The sequence below is a fragment of the Sturnira hondurensis genome, unplaced genomic scaffold (genome assembly GCF_014824575.4).
Source record: "Sturnira hondurensis isolate 20B ecotype Veracruz unplaced genomic scaffold, ASM1482457v3 Scaffold0016663, whole genome shotgun sequence".
Classification (NCBI taxonomy): domain Eukaryota; kingdom Metazoa; phylum Chordata; class Mammalia; order Chiroptera; family Phyllostomidae; genus Sturnira; species Sturnira hondurensis.
Genome location: NW_028089294.1, coordinates 15,585,733 through 15,596,466, shown reverse-complemented (window position 1 = coordinate 15,596,466; position 10,734 = coordinate 15,585,733). Strand labels below are relative to the sequence as shown.

Genomic DNA, 10,734 nt, shown 5'->3' with positions numbered 1-10,734 from the left:
TAAGGGAGGGACATGGTGGGAATTAGCTGTTTGGGAAGGTCATCTTGTGATACGGAAACAGATTTGGGTAGCGTTACGGAGTACTGAAGGCCAGTAAGATCACCACTAATTAATTAGGGTCTGGACTATGGAAATGGCTGAGAGGATGAGCAGAAGAGCCATTCAAGAGACTGACATTTTAGGGCCTTGGTTGGAGGACTTCTATTGTGTAAGGCAGTGATTTTCAAATGGTGTGCCACAAGAGTTTTCAAAATATGCAATGCCTGACTAGTCAGGGGCACTGACCTCTTTTCCATTAGACTGTCAAGTGAAAAAATGACAACAGCCAATACAAGAATAGCCATCTGGTGCGAATGAATCAAAATTGCATCTTTTTTTTGTCAGATCTACAAGTGATACATTCATTGGTGTGCCACAGAATATTAGTAATTAGTTGATGTGTGCCATGAGGTAAAAGTGGTTGGAAAATTGCTAGTGTAAGGACATTATGCTGAGTGAAATACGTTCATTCAGAAAAAAACAAATACAGTATGATCACTCTTCTATGTGGAATCTAAAACCAACAATCCTCACCCTGGCCCGGTGGCTCAGTTAGTTGGAACACCATCCTGTACGCCAAAAGGTTGTGGATTCAGTCCCCGGGTAGGTGCCCATGGGAGGCAACTGATCTGTTTCTCTTGCACATCAATGTTTCTCTTTTCATTTCCCTCTCTCTAAAATCAACAAACAACCCTGGCTGGTGTGGTTCAGTGGATTGAGTGCCAGCCCACGTACTGAGAAAGGTGGCTGGTTCGATTCCCAGTCAGGGCACATGCCTGGGTTTCGGGCCAGGTCCCCAGTAGAGGGTTCACAAGAAGCAACCACACACTGATGTTTCTCTTCCTTTCTCTCTCCCTTCCCGTCTGTCTAAAAATAAATAAATAAAAGCTTTAAAAACATAAAATCAATAAACATTTCCTCTGGTGAAGATTTTTTTTAAACGTTTTCTTCTACCCTTTTTTCTACTTCAATAGAGCAAAGTAGGAGCTCTATGTCTAAAGCAGAATTAATGAGTGAAGATTTGCTTTGTCTGACTCACAAGGTGCTGAGGACTGGGGGGCGGGACTTCTTGTCTCTGTGTTGACCTGGATCACTGACAACCAATCATATTTCTATGATTTGATTGCACCTCAAAGGGTTCAATTAAATCTTCCTTTCCTTTCCTCCCTTCTCTTTATTTCTTTCTAGTTGTAAAATATACACAACATAAAACTTACTATTTTGACCATTATTAAATGTACTTGGTGGCATTAAATAATGTTTACATTGTTCACAACTACCACCATCCACCTCCAGAATGTTTCCATCTTCCCAAACTGAAACTCTGTCTCCATTAAATACTAAGCCCCCATTCCTGTACCCACCCCTGTACCCACCTCCCTGGCAACCGCCTTCCTACTTTATGAATTTTCTGTAGGCACCTCATACAAGTGGAATCACACATTTGTTCTTTTGTATCTGGTTTATTTTGCTTAACAGAATGCTTTCAAGGTTCATTCATGTTGTAACATGTGCCAGAATTTACTGTCTTTTTAAGGCTGAATAGTAGTTCATTGTATTGTATATACCATAACTTGTTGATGTATTCATCCACTTGGACTTTTCTGGCTATTATGAATAACACTGTTATAAATATTAGTGTGCAGATAACTGTTCAAGTCCCTGCTTTGAGTTCTTTTAAGTATATATCCAGAAGTGGAATTGCTGAATCATATGCTAATTCTATGTTTAATTTTTTGACCAATTGTTTTCCACTGTGTTTGCAGCGAACCCCAGGGATTCTGCAAAATCGCTAATTTTGTAACAACATTTTTTCTGATTATAGTATGTGTTAACTGTAGATCATTTAGAAAATACAAAAAAGCACAGCCTAGAAAGTAAAATCTTTATGCTCTCTTTATGCTCACTACCCAGTTGTACATTTGGCCTGAATGCGGATTATCCGAAACAGGAAGGGAAGGTGATGTTTCCATGGGACGATCCTATTAATTCTATTGTAATGCTGGAGAGTGCGACCCTGCTGAAGCCTGGATGGTCTGACCCCATCCACAGAGCCCCAATTCTTGTTGTTCCAGGACTCTAATCATCAATAATGTACGTGCAGTTAAACCGGCTTCTAAGTCATATTCGCAGAATCACAAGCGCGACAAGGAGTTGTCACATTCTCTGTTGGTCTGTCTCCTCATTTTTAAATGCCATCACTGGGTTGATAAGGCAAAACACAAAATATTTGAGCAAAGTGATTTGTCTAGAGAAACGCGTTCTACAATCACATCTGCATCTCCAGAACTGAGCTTCCCTTTCCTCGCCAGAGGGCACCCGAGGACGTAAGTCTTACAGCATCTCCAACAAGTAGAGGGCGGGAGAAATTCTCTCCGCCTTTCACTTCTTCAAGTGTCGATTGGCTAATTGCACCGTCCATCCGCCAGGTCCCCGCTTCTTCTTCCTATCACCGCCGCCGTTAGCCTCTCCGCCTGTGTCCTCATTGGTCCCCCGGCAGCCACTGGAGTCGCAGGATTCGGGTTTTAAAAAACGCTAGCCCTACTCGGCGGAGCGGGCCGTTTGAACCCCAGTCAGTGCAGGTGGCGCACTATTCTGCGGGCGCGCGTGGCCGGGGCGCTCCTAGACTTGACCTGGACGCCAGCCTCGACCCCCGAACCCAGAAGGCGGGGAAGGAGCCGCGGGATCCAGACCCTCCGCGTCAGCCATGGGCCCGCGCCGCCGGAAGCGCAAGACTGAAACCCCAAGGAAACGCACCGCTAGCCCGACCCCCGCCACCCCACGTCCGACCCCCACCACCCCACGTCCGCCCCGGGCCACCCCACGTCCGCCCCCTTCCACAGGTAACCGACCTCAGCCCCTGTCCCTCCGAGCCGGCCCCCCAGCAGCCCGTCTGTGAGCTGGACGCGGCCGAGTCCGCGTGCCCATTTCACAGACGAGAAAACCGAGGCTCCTTACTGAGCCTGAGTGAGCCCGATCTCCCGGCTCCTGGTACGCGGGCCCCCTGGCATCCTCTCGCGGCACGTCCTAAGTTCCAACGCCGGGCGAGGGACTGGGGACGGTAATTCCGAGGAGGAGAGAGGTCTGGCCCAGACTACCCGGCTCCTAAGGCTAATTCTCGATACTACTCGCATTTGTTGAGTGCCCACCCCTAACTAGGCGTTGAGCTGAACTCTCCACGAGAGTTATCTCCACTTTATATTGTGACCATTTTACAGATGAGAACTCTGAGGCTCTGGCAGGCCAGGTAACTTGAGGAAGGTCGCACAGCTGGTTCTGGCGGGCACAGGCTTTTTACGAGTCAGTGTTTGTACTTTTTTTAAATTGCAAAATTCCTGGCTGCTTTTCGTGGTTATTTCAAACAACAATTCTACTGTTAGCAAATGCCCTTCCTTCTAGGTTCGTTTTGTCTGTTCTTCCTTCCGTAAGGGGCCGTGTTGAGCCTTCACCTGGGCTCTTGACTCCAGCAGAGAGCTCTCACCTTACTCCCTTGGGGAGGTGCGCGCTCGGAAGGAGCACCGGCCTGCGGGCCTCAGTACCTGTGCTGGGGCCTGGGGACGAGAGGCCGCACTGTGGGCTGCTTGCCTTCCGCTAGGTAGCTAAGACTGGGGTAGGGAAAAGTGTGTTCTAGTTTGTTCATAGATGTTGCCCTTGTGAATGGGAGATTTTCTTTTTCTTTCCTAAATGTCAATAACCTTTGCACCCAGCCCACTTGCTGAATTCTCTTGTTAATCCTAATCATCTTTTAGTCGCTTAATTGAAGTTGTATTACATTGTCTGCAGATAATGACTTTTGAGTCCTTTTCATTTGTATGCATTTTATTTCTTATTGTATTGTATTAGTGAGGCCCTGAGACTGGTACTGAAGTAAGAGCAGCATTTTGGCCATCTTTGTCTTGTTTGTGATTCTAACGGGAATATTGTTAGGTATGATGGTTGCTGTTGCTTTCCTGTATTGAAGCATCTCTCTACTGGTTAAGTTAAATGTTTATCTCAAACGGACACTGAACACGCCCAGCAGTCTTACTAGCAGTCTCGCTTTCCCGTTCTCCCGTGACTAGTCTGTGCCTTGTTCTGCTTCTTGGAACCCCAGTGACTGCAGACACCCATCTCACTCTCAGCTGATGACGACCTTGCCTCACGCCTCACTGAGGAAATGGAAGCCTCCAGACTGGACTCCCCTTGTCTTCTCACGCAGAGAACCTAGGCGTCCCCCTCCCTATCAAAAGCCACTCCTCCTCCCTCCGGGCCTTTGGTCATAGTCTTCGCTGACATTCCCAGCAGCTTTGTGTGATCCTCTTCACCTGCACTCAGAATTAAATGTGAGCTCCTCACAGTGGCATTCTGCAAATGGGCTCCACTCTTTCTGATCTAAAGACAAAGGACAGGGGCCGGTCCTGGTCCCCGAAACCTGGCTCCCTCACACTCTCCGCTTCTCTCTGCTGCCCTGCGAGCTGCCCTGCTAAACACAGCCAGACTTAAGTCTGCACACACTGTCTGTTGCCTGTCTCCATCATCCTTCGACGCATTTCAGTCTGGCTGCCCCTCCCTCTAGTGCACTTGAACTCCTCTTGCCAAGGTCACCAGCTGCTTTTGTGTTGCAAAACCCAGTAGACATGTTTGTGTTTTTTCCTCGCTTGCCTTTCAGAAGCATTTGACACAGTGCACCACTGTCTCCTTGAAACACTCTGTCCCCTCGGCTCCTGTGATACTGCACACTCTGCAGTTCCCGCTCAGCGTTTCTTGCTGCCAGGCTGCCTCTCGGCACCTCCATGCTGGTCGTCCCTGGTGTTCTTCCCCTTCCCCAGGTGGTCTCCCCTTCCCACGACTGCAATACCACTCACACGTGGACAGCTCGCACATTGCTGTTTCCAGCCCAGATGCCTACAGCCAACTGCCTGTCTTCCCAGGAGCTCTTGGGTACATCACAGTAAACATACTGAAAAAGCTGAACTTTTGATGACTGCCCGCTACCTCTTCATCCCTACTTTTCCCCACTTAAGTAAATGGTACAGCTCCCCACCCGGGTATTCAAGCCAGAAACCTGAGAGAAGTCCTTTTCTGTCGCCTCCATGTCCAATCCAAACGTAAGTCCAGGCAATTCTACCTCCATATTGTATCCTTCACCACCCCCCTTTTTACCCCCAGCCTGGTCCAAGCCACGAGCATCCTAGCCCAGCCACTACCCCGCTTCCACGTGTGTCCCTTACCTTATACAACAGCTGGAACGGTCTTCACACTGATCACCTCTCTGCCCTGCTTAAAACTCTGCCATGACTTCCCATCAGCCCAGCACACGCTGACACTCCAGACCCAACTACCTAATGTTCGGTCCCGTCCTTTCCCATGAGCTCTCTCATCGGCTCCTTTCCCTAACCGTCATTCTTGGCTCATGGCTTCCTATCTGCCCTTTCCCCGCCACCCCCCCACCCGAGGTTCTGATGTACATTTCTCCTCCCAAATCTCTATCCCTTCTCTCTGCAGACTCAGATTCCTCTGGTTCATTGAGTTTTGTTCCCTCGTTTCATGGCGTTGGCCTTCAGAAATTGTTTGGTGACCTTTGGTCCTGCTCTGTGACTGCTGCCTGTGTATTAGAGGCGCCTCCAGGGCCTGGGTTGCTGACTGGTGATGAGGAGGGAGGCGGGTGCCAGTCTCTGGCTTTCTGGGCATGTACCTCCCTCCTTCTCCTAAATGTCACCAGTGCCCTGGACATGGCCCTGCTTTTCTGGCCCATGTGGCCCACCCCAGGGAGAAAGTCCGCACCAGCAACTGTTCGGCACAGGGCGTCTCTGCATTGCCCCCCGGGCCCCGTTTGCTCTTGCAGCCCCTCTGGCCCTTTGCGATGAGTTCACTGGGTTGAATCCCTTCTGTTGAACTACTCGGTGTGGATTCTCTTTTCTTGGCTGCACCTTGAGTAACATTTCTGAAGCTGATTCTCCCCTTCCAAATGTTTTTGTGGGGGGGTTTCTTTTTTTTTTATTCTTCATTCAGCTTATCGGAGGTTCATTTATTTTTATTGGTCCTTGATTTAATTTATGAATCAGCTCTACTATTTTTTTGTTTTAATCTTTTTTTATTAATTCATTTTATTGAATATTTCTTTGGCTCTACCTTCTTTTGGCTTACTTAAAATTTTTTTTCTCATTTCACCCAAGGATATGTTTAGTGATTTTAGAGAGAGGCAAAGAAAGAGAGAGAGAGATAATGATGTAAGAAACCTTGATCAGTTTCCTCCCATATGCACCCTGACCCAGGATCAAACCCACAACCTAGGTATGTGCACTGACTGGGAATCGAACCTGCAGCCTTTTGGTGTATAGGATGATGCTCCAATTAACTGAGCCACCCAGCCAGGGCTCTTTTTTTTTCTCTTTTTTTTTTTAAGGTTTTATGTATTTATTCTTAGAGCCAGAGGGAGGGAGAAATGGAGAGAGACATTGATCAGTTGCTTCTCCAATGCACCCCCAACAACCAGGGACCGAACCAGCAATTTAGGCAACGTGCCCTGACCGGAATCAAACCAGCGACCTTTCGCTTTGCAGAATAGTGCCCAACCCACTAGGCCCCGCGGGTCAGGGCTCTTTTGGCTTATTTTACTAATTCTCTTCCTGATACTTGAGTTGACCGCTTAGGTCAGATATCTTTTCACATTCTTGTTTTCTTTCCTTTCTTTTTTTTTAAGATTTTATTTATTTATCTTTAGAGAGGAAGGGAAGGAGAGAAGGAGAGAAATATCAATGTATGGTTGCCTCTCGTGCGTCCCCTGCCGGGAACTGGCCTGCAACCCAGGCATGTGCCCTGACTGGGAATCGAACCGTGATTGTGCGGTTCGCAGGCCCGCGCTCAATCCACTGAGCTACATCAGCCAGGGCCACATTCTTGTTTTCTAACAGATCTCGAGGGTACAAACACATTTTCTTCTAGTAAGATGTGGCTCTATCCCATAAGTTTTGAGATGTAAAATTTTTATTTTTAGTCAGTTCTAAATAGGCTCATTTAAATTAAATTTCCTCTTTAGCAAAAGAGTTAGGGGAAAAAAATTTTTGTACTCCTGTGTTTTTAATTTCTAGTCAGAGAGTTGGACTTTTTTTATTTCTACTTTGGGGAATGTTTTTAAGATTTCTTTCTTTTTATTGTTGGAACTAGACGTCGAGCCTCATGGCTCGACGTGGTGCTGAGTTCTGCCACTTCCAAGGTTCCCACTGAGGCTGCTAACAAGCTCTGGCCAAATGTCTTCACCTCTTCGGGCCTAAGGGTAACCAGGACGAGGGAACTGTACGAGATACCCTCTGAGATTCCTTCCAGCTCCAGAAAATAAAATAAAGACCTAAAAACCGAAAAAGTGGGTTTGCAGCTGAGGGGGGGAAGATAGAAGGGTTTGGAGCCCAGCCGAGGGAGGTGACCCACCAGTTGCAAGGGCTTGGGAGTCGGGAAAGGCATTTAAGATAATACGCTCAACCCTCAAAGGGTCGAAGGGTCATTATTGAGGGTCAGTAAGACCCTCAAAGGATCATCCGGTCATTTAACAGGTATTTATTTAGCACCTCTCTGCCCTTTTCCAGTCGCTGAAGATAGCCAGGGTGAATAAAACAGAACCCCCAGTGTTGTGGACCGTATTATGGGGCAGCCAAGCGGCAGGGCTCCCCCTTCCCCAGCGCCCCTCACCTGTATGACCAACTCTTTTGCCCAGGCCCTTCCTTCCGTCGTCGGCGGCGGAGATATCTGATTCTGAGGGAGATCAAAAATCTTCAGAAGAGCACACAGCTTTTGTTAAGGAAGACCCCCTTCTGCCGCCTGGTGAGCTCCAGGGGGCTTCCTGCCCACCCCTATGCTGCGTCCTTTCTTTAAGTTTCCAAGGTATTGGGGACCCTATCGTCTCTTGCCCAAATAGCCAGGGGACCTCTTCTCTTACTTAATAGGGGACTCTTCATCTTCTAAAAGATAGGGCCTGCCCAGGGTACCTTCCAATTCTTTATGGAATTAATCTCCAAGCCCCACCACCACCTTTGAAAGGGTACTCTTTGATTTTGTAAATAAAACCCTTCACCCCTGCCCTGGGAGATCCCCTCCTCCCTCCCAGAGGCTCACTGAAGTCTCATCTTCCCCAGTCTCTTCTTTTACTCTGCTCCCACCCCACCGCACCCCGTTCTCCTTTGCCTCCCATCTCTACTCCTTCACAGGCAAGAGAAATATGTGTTAAATTCACTCGTGGTGTGGACTTCAATTGGCAAGCCCACGCCCTGCTGGCCCTACAGGAGGTAAGGGGGGCCACAGTGCAGTGGGGGAGGAGTGTTCTGGAACTGCACAGGGCTGGCTGTGGGGTGTTTCACACTGACTCACACCTCCTTGAAAAGAGCCCCAAGAACACCCAGGGTTTGGAGGCTGGGTCTGATCTGGCGGTAGCAGAAACCCAGGCAGTTCGGTCTCATTCAGGAACAGTCTTTCCTTTAGTCGTTTGAGCCCTCAGAGACTAAGTTCAGCAGGTCCCCAAGGAGAAAGTGGCCCTGCGCCCTTGCCTAGGTGGGTCTACTTCTGTCCCTTTCCCCAGGCAGCAGAAGCCTTTCTAGTGCATCTCTTTGAGGACGCCTACCTCCTCTCCCTACACGCCGGCCGCGTTACCCTCTTCCCGAAGGACGTGCAGCTGGCCAGGAGGATCCGGGGCATCGAGGAAGGGCTCGGCTGAGCTGCCCCTGCTGGGTACACCTGTCCGGCTCACCAGAGGTGGAGTGGGCGGGGCACTGGGCTTCTCATCAGTGGGGAGCAGGGAGTTTCTCTGAAGGAATGTCTCCTCCATCCTTAGCCCCTTGCCGACTTGCTTTCCCTTTGTTCTTGAGAAGTTTGACCTGGTTTTACCTTAAATATTTGGGACGCTGTGGCTCACACCCTAAAGTAATGACCAGACAACCCAAATTTCTGTCAAGAGTTAAGCCTCTCCCTTTTACAAGGACTAAGCGACCTCCTTTTGACTAAGAGAAGGTTTTCTTACCTTTGAAAATGCCTTGTTAGTAAATGTGATTCCTTCATTCCAGGGGAGATAGCGGGACTCCGGCTGGGAGTCCGAGGTGTGCTGGACTTGCTGTTTCTGAGTAGAGTGCGTGTGTTGCTTTCGTAATTGGTTCTTTGAAAAAGAAGCGGGCTGGGTGGCTTCCCTCTGCAACTGAGGACGCGGATAAGAAAGTCGCATGGTTCCAGGGGCCTGGGAGCTGTTTTCGGATGGAGGGACTCGGGGGTTGACTTCCGTTTGTAAATTATTCATATGACTGCCTAGTGATTCTGAAGACATCAGATTTGCTGATATCTGCCTATCATCTTAGATCTTCCCAGACCATTTAAAGTTTCTACCATACGTGTATTTACTTCTGTTCAACACGGAAAGGAAAAAATAAGAGAAGAGCACTTTGGTCAGTTGCAGGGAAGAGCCTGGCGCGTCCAGCACACGAACCTCTGTCCTTCGGGTCAGCTTCAGCCACTAGGGTCTGTGTGGCCTGTACCCACCGATGGGTCACAGCTTTTCCAAAACTCGTCTGGGGTGAAAACTAAAACTCTTTTAAGGTTTGATGTTCTGGTTCTTCTTAGTAAATTTCTATCAAGATCACTCAGAAATTTTAGCTGGTAGAATTTTATTATCTGTAAATCACAGAGGATGTAGCACAGTTTATACTTTAGAACTTTTCATTCCCAGACTTCTGAGTGTCTTTTTAATGTATTGACAGATATTTTTATAAATTTCTTTGTGGAGAGATAATAAAAATAAAAATCTTTAATGAAAAATGTTTAAAGCAAAGTTACTGTTACAGCATACATATATATTTTGTGTGTTAACATTAAGTTCTCTGTACACTGTTTGCAAACAGCTAAAGTTTAAACCAGAGTATCGAAGGGTGTGCTTTTGTCTCCAGTGGTGTAGCACACGAGCGACGAGAACCTTGCCCTTCTCTGGTAGCTGAAAGCCCTTTAAGAGATCCCCAGACAAATAGGGAATGCCAGCCACCCAAAGACTTTTAGATTTTGTGTCTGGTCAAACTGATTAGAGAGGGCAGACTAGTCAACTGAACTCAGAGACCAGCTAAAGGGAAGGACCTAGTTCTATCGTTTAATACAAATTCATGCTTTGGGAAAACCTTGTTTGACCTCAACTTGTATTTATGTAGGCATTTAAATAAAGCTTATCTATCTATGAGTATATTTATTTTTTAATATATTTTATCTGTGAATATATTTAAAGTTCTTGTCAGAGTGTTATGAATGAGAAGATTGTCGTCTCCAGCTTTTTTTTCAAATTGCTCTGACCAGGACACCACCGCAACCAGCATGTGTCCCCGTGCGGTATTCAAATGCCGGACCCAAGGCAGGAGCAGTCACATGTGGAAAGTAACTGACGTCACGACGGGGTTATATGCTGTTGTTATAGTATAACAATAGTATGTAACAGTTGGGCACTTACATTTTTGGATTTTTGTTTTTGCTTATCTCTACGTTCTGGGTGATTCCATCGACATTATCTTCTAACCTTTCCATTCAGTTTTTATTTCTGCTTTCACATATTTGATATAAGAACCCCTTTTTCCCCGCCTATCTTGTATAGCATCCCAGGCAGTGTTGTCTCAAAAAACAGAAACCAGTCTAGACAGTTCAAGCAGAGGAACTTAATGGAAGGGATTTGGTCACAATAAAGTGGCGGTGGGCTGGGAGAGC

General features: G+C 47.4%; 1 protein-coding gene across 1 annotated transcript; it reads left to right on the top strand.

Annotated features, from left to right (window-relative positions):
• The first annotated feature begins 2,563 nt into the window (after nt 1-2,563).
• Nucleotides 2,564-10,315, top strand: CENPA (centromere protein A). Its single transcript, XM_037066866.1, has 5 exons — nt 2,564-2,882; nt 7,730-7,836; nt 8,220-8,297; nt 8,588-8,757; nt 9,067-10,315. Exons 1-4 carry the CDS (start codon nt 2,747-2,749, stop codon nt 8,720-8,722), a joined length of 456 nt encoding a protein of 151 aa, XP_036922761.1. The 5' UTR covers nt 2,564-2,746; the 3' UTR covers nt 8,723-8,757; nt 9,067-10,315.
• The last annotated feature ends 419 nt before the right edge of the window (nt 10,316-10,734 follow it).

Excerpts from the sequence above, each read along its gene's own strand:
- CENPA (XM_037066866.1), top strand. The coding sequence starts at position 2,747 with ATGGGCCCGCGCCGCCGGAAGCGCAAGACTGAAACCCCAAGGAAACGC. Across the intron at positions 2,883-7,729 it reads ACGTCCGCCCCCTTCCACAG|GCCCTTCCTTCCGTCGTCGG; the intron begins GTAACCGACCTC and ends TCTTTTGCCCAG. Across the intron at positions 7,837-8,219 it reads AGACCCCCTTCTGCCGCCTG|GCAAGAGAAATATGTGTTAA; the intron begins GTGAGCTCCAGG and ends ACTCCTTCACAG.